The sequence below is a fragment of the Echiichthys vipera genome, assembly GCF_963691815.1.
Source record: "Echiichthys vipera genome assembly, chromosome: 11".
In the NCBI taxonomy this organism is placed as follows: domain Eukaryota; kingdom Metazoa; phylum Chordata; class Actinopteri; order Perciformes; family Trachinidae; genus Echiichthys; species Echiichthys vipera.
The window spans coordinates 7623048-7638663 of NC_139836.1; the positions used below are offsets into that span (position 1 = coordinate 7623048).

The following is a 15616-nucleotide window of genomic DNA, read 5'->3' on the forward strand; positions in this document are numbered from 1 at the left end:
TCCTCCCACCATCCAAAAACATGCATGTGTTAGGTTATTTGGTTGACTCTAAAATTGCCCTTAGGTGTGAATGGTTGTCTGTCTCTGTTCGTCTCTATGTGCCCTGCGATAGACTGGCGTCCTGTCAATGGGTGGACCCCGCCTCACGCCCGATGTCAGCTGGGATCGGCTCCAGCCCCCCCCCCCCGACAGGGATAAACGGTTTAAGATGAATGAATGAACACTTTTTTGAGTTTTTGAGCAATCTATGGCACAGGAATTTCCTTTGGCATTGATAGTTAGATCTTATCTTTGGCCACTTTATATAGTCACAAATAGAACCATCGCCCTCGTGAAAAAATAACAGTGAATGTGCAAGGATGCCCTCTATCAGACTTCACTCTCTCTATATCAGTTTATACAAGACTCATCACATTCACCTTACATCATATTCATCTAAGATGCTTTCACAAACAACTATTAAAAACATCTTGTTACCTTTTGAATTTGTCTTTTTTGTCCCTGATGTCGTCGGCCTCATTGTGGCTGAAGAGTTCGGCGATGCTTGCTGCCAAGTTACTGTTGATGCAGTTCATGTTGCAGGGTGTAGCCACGATGGCACTCATGTGTTTGTGGCAGTACTGGACGCACTCCTCCACCTGAACATGGACAAACATATACCGCTCTTATAGGACCTATCACAGCATTAGTACATTTCATTTCAACGATTCTACATGAATACTAATCAAACACTACTTTATCATTGCTACAATGTTAGCTCTTCTTACACAGCCCAAGTGAGTACAGCAGTGATGAGAAAATGTACTAAAACTGTCTAAATAACTCTTGGGGGGGCAAAAGAACGTCTACACTGTTAACATCCATGCAACATCAACTTAATAAAGCTCTATGTATGGGCCTCTCGTTTTTCCTGGACTAGGAGAGATTATCAATTATCACTTCTGAAACATAAACTGTCTTCTTGGATATATGTTGTGGCCGGGCCAACATATCAATGGTTTGTTTTTTTTAATCTGAAAAACAAAAGGCCCGAAGCACATCATCACCACAACTAGCGTCACACGTCACAACACTTACTAACGTATCCATCTTCAAGAACTCGGAGGAGATCAGGATTGAGATCACATTGCTGGGCTCTGTAACCGACAAACACCACATGACCAACCAACAAACAACACAGAACACACAGCCAGTGACCCACCGAACACACACCACGTTCAGTGACCGATAAAATCAAGCACCATCCACGGATTTACATAGGTAACAGCTAAGTGACAGCTCAGGCACTCCCATGTGTAAGAATTTGATATTAATTATTGTTCTACTGTTTGCCCAGAGATTTACCGAGGCGGGGTTTGTCCCTGTTTCCCTCTCCTGCAGAGTTCCTCCTGACGTAGTTCATAAGCCAGTCGAAGATCTGCACATCACAGTGAACGGAGATGTCTACCTCCTCCCACCTCTGGGCGTCCACAGACAGGTACTCTGCGAAGTAACGCATCTCTTTAACGAGAAGATCTCTGGGGCACGTGAAGTCCTGCTTCAGGTTCTTGGTTTCATCACACACGTGGATGACCATGTTGGGACTGTAGGGAAAAGAAGTTAATTATTATTATTTAAAGAAAATAAACCCGACAGTAAGGTGGAGTATCGTTTAAAGAGCGTGTAAGTGTGTATGTGTAAGGACTCAATGTGCATTTGTGTTAACTAGGATTCGCAGCTGTGAGAACCAACGTTTTAAAGACTGAGGATGAGTTTTTAACACTTACTCTCGTGGCTTCTGAGGTGTGTCATCCTCCTCTGCTGAGACTCTTCTCTCTTTCTTCTCCACAGCACCGACCCTTCCTGTGACCGTCAATTTTGAGCCTGCTGACACCAGCAGAAAAGACATCAATCCACTTTAAATCCAGTTATCTAACAGTAACCATCAAATCCATAACTACACATTTTTTGGCAGACATTTAACAAGGTATTATACTGCTCTTTGGCTTGTTCCAGTATTCAATGGTGTCTACTCATCTGAGAACATCTTTATTCAATTGCTAAACTGATTATATCTTATAAAGCATGTTCATACTTTATACTATTCAAGCTTTTAGTAATTCAAAACAAAATTCATTTTAGACTTAAATGAGTTTTGTGGGGAATAATGCTGTAACAACATCAAAAAGGTGAGGTGGCAAACGACCAAATAAAACGGTTGGTCAGACTTTTATCAGAAATGTATCAGTATAAATATTTATGAGTTTCAACACCTGGTGGATTTCTTTTATATTTTAGCTATCATACGCTTATATGGGGCATTTTAAGATTACAAAAGAAAAGTGTAAAAATGCAAGGAAGGTAAGAATTGTTTTGACAGCCTCTTGCAATCAAGTTCCAATGTTGAACAAATCCTACTTTTAGTTTACAGATGTATAACATGTCCTGACCCGTTCAAAAATCAGACACCATGACATTTTGAGGTTTTTGGGAGTTCAAAATGTTTGAATGCGTTCTTCTTCCTTTTTTGAGGATACTGAATCCAATGCTTTTGAGGGCTTGACACCTGCAGTAAGTCATTAATAAACACACACACTAACTGACCTGTAGCTTTGCTGTTGCTCTGGCTGCTCCCTGTCTCCACCACGTCCCCAGCGTCCAGCAGTGTGGTCAGGCCATCAGACGGGGAGGTGACCCCTTCTGTCAGGGCATTACTTTGGTTGTCCACATGAGGGAAACCCCCTGTGGTCTTCAGCTCCTCGAATCGACGGGCACACTGTAAGATCACATTAGTGCCACAGTATTATTTCTTATCGACAAGCCAGGCGTCATGTTACGAAACCATGGGATGACTGATGGAGGGAACTGGACAGATGGAGGGGTGGATGGATGGGAGCAACCATAGTTACCCAACAGTCCAGTTACCTCCTTGGGAGTGAATCCTGGAACTAGCTTGGCTACATTGTCCCAGTTTATGGGCTGGGGCACCCCCCACAGAGAGCCCAGCACCATGTCTAAAACCAGCCCATTGTTGTCATAGGGAAAGTTGTTGTTGTCCGAGCAGAAGCGGCTCATTTCTACAGAGGCAGAGAGACGAGAAACAAGCGGCAGCAAGTCAACAATGAATGCCTGAATCTTCTCTTTAGCATCATATCCAAAGTAGAGCAAAAATGACTGGACAATCGACCGAAAATGAATGGGCAACTATTTATTGCCCCATAGTTAATTTACTTAAGTGATAGTAAACCCTAATATTATTGGGGATGGACTGTTGGAGGAGCGAAAGAGAGGGTTTACCGGCATTTTGATGGGATTTCTTTAATCATTTTATAGCCCCTGTGTTAAATTGTTTAATGGAGAATATAATCACCACGTCAATAATGAAAATGATAGTGAGTCACAGCCCTAACCCAAATGCTGAATGATTTTGTTATCTCAAGTGGAACGGGGTAAGACAGCAATTGAAGCCATACACAAGATATTATTACATGATCATACGTGAGGTATTGCATCAGTATGGATTAATGAATATTGCCCAGCTCTCTATGTAGTATAGCGCAATCACTCTTAACTCAGTTTAGTTTTTATATAGTTTGTAGGTTAGTCATTAGAAGAAGAAGAAGAATTCCTTTTATTTATCCTGCAAGGGGAAATTCTATTTTTTCACTCTGGTATTATTATACAGGTTACACACACACACAGGCCCGAAATACACACACATGCTCAGACAGGACCTATATACATGCAATTAATGGAGAGATGTCGGAGTGAGGGGGCTGCCAATGGATCAGCGCCCCGAGCAGTTGGGGGTTCGGTGCCTTGCTCAACAGCACCTCTGCAGTGCCCAGGAGATGAACTGGCACCTGGTCCAGCCACCAGTCCACGCTCCATTCATGGTCCACACAGGGACTCAAACTGGCGACCCCCTGGTTCATAATTCAATAATTAACACTAACCTTGAAATTGTAAAAGCACATACCTTTTACATACATCAAAATAAAGTCTCACATCAGTCTGAACTGTATATTAATTGACATATTATTTCGTTTGTTTTTTGGTGACTGGTGGCTGGATAATGCGTCATTCCCGAGTAACCAAAGTTAGTAAGAATTTCCGCCCCTAAATCCATCTCAGGTCATAGCATCCTGAGGGGTCTGCAGATCTTTACTCCCACATTATGTAAGCAAACATAACGTCGAGGATCTGTCTATTGCATATATGTGCTAATAGATGCGTATGGTAAAACTAAAATCCACGGTACAGAGAAACTTAGTGTTAGTAAGTGATGCTAGCCTAGGCCGAGTCCCTCTGCCCTCCTGCTGCATCAACATCGCATGCTTTAGGTCAAACTAGATCCAGCTGCTTCTATACACATAATCCACACAGCAATAAGACAAGATACCGTTGACATACTTATCTGGATGTCAGAGATATTCCTCCCCGTCGTCTCGTACAGTAAACTAAGCCGGTGCCTGTTTTATGTCACTGTGTGTGGATGATGATGGTGCTGATGCTGCGGTCCTCCCATTGACTGTCTATGGGGTCCTCTCCTACCGGCTAACTGCGGCTCCTGCTAATGCCAACGTTAGCTCACTTTGTCGGACAGGATCTGCTGCCTTCACGTACTGCTCGCAAACTCCGAATCACCTGCTCTACAAGACGTATCGCTCACGCATAATACTGTTCTGTTTCCAATAAGACGTGTTACTTTATGTTATTATTCCAGGATAATTTGTAAGATATTCATCATGAGCAAATGTGCTCAATAATGAACCTTTAATGTAAGCTTAAAGCTCATTTGCGCCCAGAAGCTCAGTATTTCCGGTAGCCCATGAAGGCAGCATTACCTTCACTAAACTAGCATGTCAGCTAAGATAGCTATACTCCTAATAGGCCGGCGTTTGTAAATGTGTAAGCGCAGAAGCACTGGAAAATGTTATCGACAGGCTGTACTGTCAAAATACAAACCCAGCGGTGAGGTTTTTTAGTAATTAAGACAAAGAAACGCCGTTTCCATGGGTATCTGCTGACTTTGTCGCAGTGCAGCAGGCTAGCCAGGCAGTACGCGTCCTGTTGCTAAGAGACAGCTGCCGTAAAGCCAGTGTTTTATGTCTACGGTTTCTTCCATCAGACCTCAGACTTAAAAGTCTAAAAGAAATAAAGTAACATGAAAAAATAAAGTCAAACACTAACAATTATTCCAATACAGTAAGACCTTAAACTAAACTAGATAAGCTCTCTTGGCCCTTTAGGTTTAAGATGTTACTGATGTGAAATCCCTGCAATTATTACTAATTAAACATACATTTATAGACCATCTTGACACTTCTTTTCGCTTGATTTATGTATTATACAATGGACAAAACATTATTTTCTTAAATATTTATTTTCAAAATAATTATATTCAATATTTACAAAATTACTTTCTGTGACTAAACGAACCGCTGCAAATGTACAAAATTAGCCCCTTCTCGTTCCGAATGAACCCAATGACATTAGCTTAATAAGAAGACGACGCAGTGAGAGCAAAAACCAAAGAACACAAGTATGCCATCAAACACAATACCCTGGCTTTGTCCTTACAATGACAGTATACGGATGATGTTTCAGTGCACCTCATTACCTTAAACAGTCAAATTCATTCAAACATTCAAATTCATTCGTGTTATTGAACAATCTCAAGTTATTACATCTTAAATCAGACATCATAACAAACAAAGTGTGCCATATTTAGAAAATAAAGCACTCTCTTTTACAACTCTCTGACTAAAGAAATGTAAAGATAACCTAATTTGAGATGCACAATATCTAAACCGAACAGTACGACGGGGAACCTGTAATCAGTCTGAACTGAAACCAAACCATTTTTGATTGTTAACCTGATCAGAAGGTCCAGATGAGCTTAGGGACTATTTTGAGCAATTCTTAATAAGGTATATGGTGTTTCCCCAAATATCTAGTGTCAGCTGATTATTAGTCAAGACTCAGGGTCAAATACTGACTGAGCTATGAACATACAGAGATTTGCATACAGAGAAATTCATACATGCACAAACATCACAGGTCAGTCTTCTCAGGGATGTTTAGCACTGTGCTGGAGGGCGTGCTGGAGTTGGATGTTCCCAGACTGAAGGAAGCTGGCGTTTCTCTGTACACCGACTCTAGCAGTGCCTCTGGGGAAACTGAGTTGGAGGCTGATCCAAGGCCTGGGGTAAAGCCTTGGCCAGGATTCGACTGTGGGTGCACAGCAGTGGCTGCCTGGGAGGCCTGCGAGTTCCCTTGCTGCACCTGAGCGAGTCTTTCCGTCTCTGCGTGCTTCAGGCCTCTCCTCTTGCCCAGGACCTTGACATAGTTGGCTGGGACGAGTCCTGTGGTCTGGCCATCCACGCTGGCCAGCAGCCACCCGCGCACCCTGGGCTGTTGCTCTAAACACAAGGGAGAATAAAAGGTCACCATCTGCAGTTGTCACCATGGAAAACACTGTTCTATTTTTCTTTACCAAAGCATGCCTTTCTCTGTCATTATTGACAATTTGTTTGATGGGCTTCACGCAAAAGTCAGTGGTGTGGGGGTTGTTTAAAATGATGTCACTGTTAGAAGAAACGCACACACAAAGTATATAAAGTAGTAGTTATTAAAGAACTCTCACCTTTAGGGGCAAGGTTGAGCATGTCTCCGGCCCGAACAGAGATTTCCTCCTCAGATGCAGCTGAAAAGTCATACTCTGCTCTGGCCACTACATGGTCATCATCTCCACTGGCCCAGTTAGTAGCTGAAAGAAACACAAAACATCGTTACTGCAGAACTACGATCAGAATGGGTTTTATTGCCATGTTAGTTTTGGCATTTAAGGAGTTTACCTTGGTGTTTGGTGCGAACAACAGGAGGGGGAAAAACATTTGAAAAACTGATTATTTGATGCCTGTACCGATTCAGTTGTTTCCAGTTCAGTCTATGTGGAGGTAGGAGGAATTTACCGCTTTTGTTGTCGCAGTCTACGAGTCACGCGGCGTCACGTTATTTCTACCAAAACAAGCCGAAGCGAGAGAGCAGGAAATAGCGGACACTCCGTGATCCAGGATGCAAGGTATGGTAAACACTACACACACTGTCGTGGACAGGCATCATGTCGTGGTGACAGTGTGGAGACAGGACTGGCAACGGGAGACTGTGGTGACAGCGATACAGCCAACGTCGGAGCCCATCTCGCTCGACTGCAGTCCAGCCAACCATTACTTGAATCTCTGTAGGCAAATCAGTGGAAGCTGCAGCGCTCCAACTGTTGGACATCCTCACCTATCCTGACGCTTAGGGCTGGGACGAGACGCTTTTCTGCTGATTCGAGAGTATCGCGATACTTGAGTGCTGATTCAATATATTTTGATTCTACAAGTATTGTGTTTCGATATTATGATTTGTCTACTTTTTTAGACCATGGGAAAAACTTGAATCATGCACTATGATGATATTTACTTTGGAAAATCTCTTAATTGATATATTCAACTTTTTTGGTTTTCAGCATGTATGTAGTCAGCACAAGTATTCAGGAATTTTGCTATTTCAAGGTGCAAATATCGACATTTACTCTGGAATATCTATAAAGTGATTTAGTAAAAATGCTTGTGTCTGTACTTTACATTAGTCATTGTCAGGACTTAACAAAACAAAAAGATATTTCCCTCACAACTATTTTCTTTTGAATTCATAAGGGACACAGGTACCCAGATATAATCGTATAAATCTTATTGCCATATATTTTGAATAAACACTTATTCTAACAACCAGACGTAGTCATACATCAGTCAACTTCAACAAGTCTGTCACTGCTCTCCCTGACAGCCTGTCCACCTGCCATCTGCCATCTGTGCCGTATGAATGACTTTAATATAGTGTCAGTATAGATCTAGATGCACTACAAAAACATAAATACAGAACAGAAAATGTACCATAAAATATGATAACCATCCAATAAAATGCTATGATATTAATAATCAAATATGTGGGATACAACTGTTTTAGAATGGACAGTTTGTGCAGGATGTGCAAAAATACACTTGTTAAGGGATAAAGACCCACCCATCAAATTCATCAGCATCTCTGTTATAGAGTATACTTAATAAATACATAAAACGCTGAAAATTAAAATCTACAACTGAGAGATCAGTGAAAGTTGTCTAACTGATACCATCTAGAGCAGGGGTTCCCAACCGCTTGCCAATGAACCATAAGATGGGGCAAGCCGTCATTCCAAGTCATTGGTAAAGTCAGCAGAAATTGTAATTTGATGGAAAAACACCTGCAAAGGCTTGGGGCTTGGTGGCACAAGAGGAGAGCTGCTGATCTAAAGTGCAAACACAGCCCCGAGAAAAGGGGATACAGCTTCTGACCTTATGTGTATAAAAGGGTGGGAATTCACTAGACCCGAGAGACCATGCTGATCTCAAGAGCTCCGTAGTATTTAACTCGCAGATCAGTCTGGTAACCTGCGGCGGAGAAAATTTGGAGAAGTTTGCCAAGCGAACGTCCAATCAGCGTTGGTTTTGAGGCGAGTTGAAGTGTGACGCAACGAGAAGCGACTGTTCAGTGTAAACAACATGGCGGCTTCCTTGGATGAGATGCTAACGCTTTTTTCGCTTGGATCCTTCTGTTGGAATATGGACCGGGTGCCTGAAATTGTGCCTTTTATCCATAAATATGCGTTAAACAAACTGCAAATATCCTTTACCAACATGTTGTTTACTTTCTGAGCTTTGCCTCAACGCTGTTAGTACGTCATACGCTTTGTCGATCTGTTTGGTTGATTTGGCCCGTATGTTGGTAATAGACAGGTGGTTTATCCAATCAGCAACCAGTATTTTCGCCCCTTCTCAAAAGATCCCCAAATGAGAGTTCCCAGATGGATATGCTGAGCAAACGAGAATCGTGTGAATCAATGCATCCGGCCGAGTCAGGTTAAAATTTCACCACCTCATCTGCGAATGCAAAGATTTCTCACCGTTTTCCTCAGAGCCAGAGCTGGAGCTCAGCAGTTTCCAGATAAGGTAGGGTCCACCCAGTACTACAGCGAAAAACAGGAAGATTGGCCAGGACTTGACGGTGTGACCCTCTATCCCTGCTCCATCCCCTCTGGATGCACTTGTAGCCAGGGCATCACTTGCACTGTCTGCCCACAAGTCGTCAACGTCAGTGTCCGATCTTCGCCCTAGCAGCCTCTGTAACCTTCGGTAGAAGTAGCGCAAGGTGCGTACAAGTGCGAAAGCTGACAAAACCCTGGTGAGGTGTGAACGCAGCCTTGTTAGGTGGTTGGCTACGTCCAGAACAGCACGGAAACTGTTATACACAGCTGAAAAGGTGGCGTCCAGCATCATGCTGACTGAGGCAAAGGCTTGGACGATGCTCTCGATGGACTGGAAGGCACCGCGACTGCTCTCCTCCGCCTGTTGCACAAATCGGCTGGGGGCGACGTCTTCTGTGTGGGAGAGGCGGCTGTACCCTCCCAGGCCATAGCCACCCACACCACCGCCATAGCTGTAGGGGCTGTAGCCCCCATACATGGAGCTCCCATAAGGGCTGTAAGAGGAGGGGAAAGAGCTGTAGGATGGACGGTAAGCCTGCTGGACGGCACGGGGGGGCACTGGGGGCGCCATCCTGGTCAGGACAGGAGGGCCTGCAGGAGCGGAGGGGCCTACAGCTGGTCCAAAGTTTGTAGATCTGTTTGGGGAGAAGGTCAGGACAAGACACGGTTCAAAACATCTTTAGTGATTTCTCAGAAGAGCATGGGTAAGATTACAATGAACCAACATGGGTCTGACGCTTAATTACCACTACAGAAGGAGTTCAGAATTAAAGATGCATCCCACAGGTATGGGCTCCAATATTGATTACTAAGCTCGGATCGGATATGCCGATCCAGTCATTTCTCTTTTATTAATATCATACACAGCGATACAGTTACAGCGGTTTAGTCACTTCAATTCTATGTTTGCAACACCGGTTAGAATAAAAATATCTGTTTGCAGTGCACTTTACATGGAAGTGTTATTAATTTTTGCCGCTTATGTACACTTTGTTATTTGTTAATAAATAATATTAAGTAAATTTAAATCTCTGTTAATTTGTGACCTTTTTTTAACAAGGCTAAAAGTTTATGTCAGGCCTGATGCCTTCACTCACATGGACAGGTAAACGCTTCATTCATTCAACAGTAGGATTGGATCTGTTTCGGGTATCAGCTGCCAGGTATCGGTGTCAGATTGGAAAAAACTGTTGAGGTGGTTCAGGATCATCTAGTAAGGATGCCCCCTGGGCGCCTCCCTAGGGAGGTGTTCCAGGCACGTCCAGCTGGGAGGAGGCCTCAGGGAAGACCCAGGACCAGGTGGAGAGATTAGATCTCCACACTGGCCTGGGAACGCCTCAGGATCCCCCAGTTAGAGCTGGTTAATGTGGCCCGGGAAAGGGAAGTTTGGGGTCCCCTGCTAAAGCTGCTGCCCCCGGGACCCGACCCCGGATAAGAGGCTGAAGATGAGTGATGAGTTAGTGGATCGGTGCATCTCTATTCAGGATACGCCAAGACAACCCTTTGGGTTTGCTTAAACAGCAGCAGAGGCTCCACTTGTCGGCAGGCAAGGCAGGCAACTGCTTGGGGCCCCAGGTCAGTAGGGGGGCCCTGGGGGCTGACAAACCTTAGAACTACATCAGTGACAATGTTCAAAGTTTGAAATGACAGTTGGAGATCTGACCTCCCTACCCACTCAAAGTTTTTTTATTTTTTTCTTGTGTTGCAAGTGATGTTCATGATCCAGTTCAAACAAACCTAATGAAAGCTAAAATGTGCACTTTTGTTGGTGTCAGATGGTTTATGGCGATGAACGCCGGTTCGAGGCCCCCCCTGTGATTTCTTTGACCTAGGGCCCAACGGACTCTGGAGTGGCCTCTGAATGGTAGACACTTGTCAAACATAGACAAAGCATCATTGGTATAAAACCGTAAACTGTGATGTGGCCTCAGTGAACGATGCTTCATTTCAGTTATTAACGTTAGTAAACAGCAGAGACGGCGGAGTTTACACCCAGGGTGGTTTTTAGAAACTACCCGAAATGAAAAGGGTTATTAAAAATGATCGCAAAATTTGAGTTAATGCTTTGTGAGGCGTTAAAAATAATGATTAAATGTCGTAAACGGAGCCTGGAGAGAACTGGAGCGTGTACTCCAGTAGAAGCAGGGCACGGTGGGGCCTCTCCGGGCCGAGCTAGTTATAACGAACTATTACAGCTACTTTGTCTGTGGCTGTCGTCGTCAACATACTCTGACAAACGGAAACGAGTCGATGGGTCGGTGATTTATAAAAGACCATGTCGAAGTCTCTACTGTTTGGGTGATATCACCTCGGTTGTGCAACAACAGCTATGCTAACGTTAGCTACCGACAGCAGCGAACCAGTTGCAGTCGGTAAACACAAAACAACAACTGTCAAACGCGGCTTCAGCTCGTTTACCTGTAATTTACGGGTGCACTCAACGCGCCCGGGATCCGCCTTTCCCATGGCTTCGGTGGAGGCTGTGGATCCATCGCAAAGTAAATGTCCACAATATCGAAATACTCTGTACCCTGCGCCTCTGACAGCTTCCCCTGCCGGCTTCACGTCCTCCTCGCAATTTCCTACTTCTGATATCCCGACTCATACGTATGTGGGTGGATTCACTGGCGCTAAAGGGACAAAACATTGAGTTAAATAATATTCGATTTATTAGCGCATATCACCATCACTTTGTCTCCTGGAGCGATATCTCCAAACAGACATAATCTTCAATATTTTCATGATAGAAAATTTCCCGAGAACACCTGAAGGCACCAACTGTGCTGTCAGGAGTTTTGAAATCAGACCACACTAGTTGATAACAGATAGATTTAGTTAATACCAAACCAAACCATAGACTGTATGGTTAATTCAAATAAATATATCTAAATCTAAATAAATTCCTAAACATTTTTTAAAGTAATTCTTTATTTCTTATTCTGCGTCACTGTTTGAATTACCTCTCACATCCATTAACAATAACTCTATTAGTACAGCCTGGCTGCTGAAACGATTAGATGCACGTTTCACTTCTGTCCACCAGAGGCTGCTGTAACATCATCTGGACTTCTACAGCCTACAGTATCCTATACAGTCAAACAAAGACCAAGTATTTTCATTAATGTTGTGCTAACTAAGGTCCAGTCACATTGACAACAGTCTTTTAAAATTCCTTGGTAAGAGAAACAAAAGCTGTCCTAAAGTTTGGACTTCATTACATCTGCCTATCCTGCACCAGGGTGTTCAGATTATGAAATGTGAGCTACGACTACAATTATCAAGTAAACATGATAGAAAAAGTGTGCTCTCCTCAGAGTAATGCCCCTTCATGAGAAGATAGTACTGCCTCGACTGTAAGGTGCTAAGATGTGGAGCTTTTTATCCCCTGACAATCCTTTCAAAGTCAGAAATAACACATTATTCACACCTATCTCAAAGGTCTCATATAATAAAAAGTCTGATTTCTATGTCTTTTTTTAAATTATACAACAGGTCCATATGTAGGTCTATATACCGTAAATACTGTGAAAATATTAAAATCCTCACAGAAATACTCACAGTCTGTTTTCATAAATTGTGAACCTAACAAGCCGTTAGGACTTCTTTATAGTTGTGATGTCACAACTATACTATACTATACTATACTATGCAGGTATAACGTGCCGCTGCAGTGCCGTTACAGTCATTCTCCGGTTGCAATGATGGTGCAGAGACACCAAGAGCACAGCTGCGAAGGACCCAGAAACACTGATCAATCAGAGCAGATCGGGTTTAAAAAGACAGGCGCTTCAACAGAGCGTTTCCGACAGAGGATTAATACAAATACTTTCAGACAGAATGAGAAAAAAAAACATGTGTTTCTGGAATATCAAAGCATGTAAACATGTTCAAATACAAAATGAAAGTCATTAGTAATTAAATTAGTCTGTCAAATTGAGTAGCATACTATCACTATTTCGTTTTCCAGTCTGCTGACTTCTCTGAGATTTGACTTCTATGACATGAGAATTTGGTTTGAGGATGGATTTCCCTTTGGGCTTTCACTGGCTCTCAGCATCAAGCCAAGTGCCATTCAGTTTACCCTGCGGTAAGGTTTGGTAGGGGGGCGCCATGTGACTACACAATTGAGTTTGAGGAAAGCTGCTCTCATGCATATAAGTCATATTCACATTACTATAGATATTATTATAGTTACTGGAAGTGTGTCTGTGTCTGTCTTTCTTTACCTCTCTCTGTCCATCTGTCCATCTGTCCGTCTTTTCTCTCTTTCTCTCTCCTTCTCTTCCTCCCCAACCGGTGCAGACAGATGTGCGTCCTCCACAGAGCTGGGTCTGTCTGACGTTCCTGTCTGTTGTATGGAAGGTTTTCGTTGCCACCGTACTCTACGGAGGAATTGTTGGGTCTCTGTAAATCATAAATAAGTCAGAGTGTGGTCTCTACCTACTCTGTAAAGTGTCCTGAGATATCTTATGTTATGATTTGGCACTATAAATAAAATTGAATTGAATTGAATTATTGGATGTACCAGGTTTCAGGCTTTCCATGAGATTTTGGAACCTGGCTGCAGGATCGATGTTCCCATTCATGAACAATTCAAATTAAATCTGAGAAGAGAACGTCACTCTTTGCTTGAATTGTTCACAGCTCATAGATGCTTTGGATTCTTGGAGAGCATTAAATGAGAATATCAATGCCACTTTCATGTCTGTCCGTTCAATTTTATGAAGCTACATCCAGGAGACGGTCAGTTTAGCTGAGAACAAGACTGACGAAAGGGGGAAACAACGTTATATCTTTCACACCAAAAAACAAAGTGGCGCGAATAAGCATATTTCTAGAAATGTTGAACCAATTCTTTAATTCAAAGTATAGGGGCTACGTCAAACTATATATAAACAAAAAGAATACTCAAAAGAATGTTGAATTACTTTCACTATATGGAAAAAAAAAAACCACATCAGTCTATTTCCAGACCTGGAGCACATTTCACCAGTATTCTCTCAGTGCAGTTGGCCATTTTTGAGGAAAAAACAATGTTGTCAACGTTTTGCCAATTATAGCCAACACAAAATTTGCAGGGGCTGCCACAAACTTACCCCGTATACTCCTGTGTTTATACAAACACCATAGAATGTGATCATAGAAGGCTGTTTAACACCGTAAAAGAATCCCTAAGCTTTCCCTGATGCCTTGTATCTGCCAAGTTTCTCTTCCTGAATACAGAATTAACCTACTGGTCCAACCAGACCAATGACTTCTCTCTGACGCCCCATCCCTTTACTTGTTCTGAAATTCCAGTGTTCCTAACTGGTTACATGCTGTAGTTTTGCTGGGCAGTACGCTAGATTGGCCTGAAACTGATGTATGTGCTTTTCACAAAAACTAGTTCCTCGTTGTGCTGTGTGTGTGTGTGGGTTCTCTTTGTTCTGCGTGTGTATAGTATAGTATAGTACACTGTGCGTGATAGACAGAAAGATGGAGGTCGTATACAAAAGTGGAACTGCCAAGACAAAATATTGGTGGTGGAACAGTTTGTGTGTATTTAATCTGTGTACGCAACGTTATGTTGTGTAGCTTATGAAAAAAGGAAATACACCAACCGATAGGAGAACCCAACACTTTAGAGTCTATTGTATTGACTTAGGCAATGCTAACTTCTGTTATCTGAGCAAATGTAAATGTAAAAAGGCAGAAAGCAGTAGGCCTGACTGTGAAGTTGAAAAAAAAAGGGTCTGACTTTTAAAAGCCACTTATCCACAGCATGTAACTGTTAAGTTGTAAACCCTAAATTTTATAGGCTCTTTAGGTTGGTCATACGTTAAGATGAACCCAGATAGTGTACTATTGTGTCTATCTAAGCTAGGATAGTTAGCTTTAAAGACAGCTCAATGATCTGTTACTTTTTTTCTCAATTATAAAATTACATTTAGCTGCTTCTGCACATATGTAGAAGGCTTTAACAAACTCGATTACTAAGATGTCGGAGCTTCAAAATAAAACTTTCAATTATTTGAAACATGTTGGGGAAAAGTCTGTGAATTAGCTTTAGCTAAGGCTAGCTGTGACTCCTCTCCAACTAACTTTAACTACTAGCTAGTTCAAGCTAGCTGGAGTCCTGTCACTGTAGTTTGGTTCCTCTCTTTGCAGTTAGTTAGCAAATTTTACATACTATTTGTTTCGCTAAAAGTATACATTTCTATGTCAGGAGTAAAAAAACCAACAACCAAATTCTGACCAAATATGTAGGCGAGTTAGGCTACTTAGTTCTGGCTTTGCTATGCAACCTGGTTTGGATTATTCTGACTGGTACTGTAACTGCAGTATGATTTGTGATACTGGAGGAAACAATAACTTTTGCATCATTTTTTGTCATTCTCATTTTAATTGTAAAACCTTTATTAAAACGATCATGGCACGGTTTTTGCCAGGATCTGTACCAAACAGAGATTTTCTGAAGTGTGTACAACTTGTAGGCCAGGACACATCTGCAGCACCACACTACTTTATTCAGATTGGTTTGATGCATGTTTTGCCTGCAAAATATCGCACCCCCCTGCGATT

The 15616-nt window shown here is 42.5% G+C and overlaps 2 protein-coding genes across 2 annotated transcripts in view; both read right to left on the reverse strand.

The window, feature by feature from the left end:
- sanbr (SANT and BTB domain regulator of CSR) overlaps positions 1–3054 on the reverse strand; it is a gene marked incomplete at its 5' end in the record, with an annotated part of 11408 nt that extends 8354 nt beyond the window's left edge. Inside the window, 6 exons of the mRNA XM_083922702.1 lie at positions 478–638; positions 1078–1136; positions 1345–1583; positions 1767–1866; positions 2584–2755; positions 2905–3054. Of these exons, the coding sequence (XP_083778828.1) occupies positions 478–638; positions 1078–1136; positions 1345–1583; positions 1767–1866; positions 2584–2755; positions 2905–3054 (881 nt within the window). The remainder of the gene's footprint in view (positions 1–477; positions 639–1077; positions 1137–1344; positions 1584–1766; positions 1867–2583; positions 2756–2904) is intronic.
- A 2356-nt stretch (positions 3055–5410) lies between these two features.
- On the reverse strand, positions 5411–11602 carry pex13 (peroxisomal biogenesis factor 13). The gene is made up of 4 exons (XM_083922706.1): positions 11474–11602; positions 8975–9690; positions 6629–6751; positions 5411–6404 (listed from the first exon to the last, which is right to left on the reverse strand). The coding sequence occupies exons 1-4, from the start codon at positions 11545–11547 to the stop codon at positions 6037–6039; spliced, it is 1281 nt and encodes a 426-aa protein (XP_083778832.1). The 5' UTR covers positions 11548–11602; the 3' UTR covers positions 5411–6036.
- Positions 11603–15616: the final 4014 nt, after the last annotated feature.

What these genes read in the sequence shown, in the direction of transcription:
- pex13 (XM_083922706.1), bottom strand. Translation starts at nt 11,547, where the DNA reads ATGGATCCACAGCCTCCACCGAAGCCATGGGAAAGGCGGATCCCGGGC. An exon ending in CTCTGGCTCTGAGGAAAACG is followed by an intron (nt 6,752 to 8,974) that starts GTGAGAAATCTT and finishes TGTTTCTTTCAG; the next exon opens with CTACTAACTGGGCCAGTGGA. An exon ending in GCTCAACCTTGCCCCTAAAG is followed by an intron (nt 6,405 to 6,628) that starts GTGAGAGTTCTT and finishes CCTTGTGTTTAG; the next exon opens with AGCAACAGCCCAGGGTGCGC.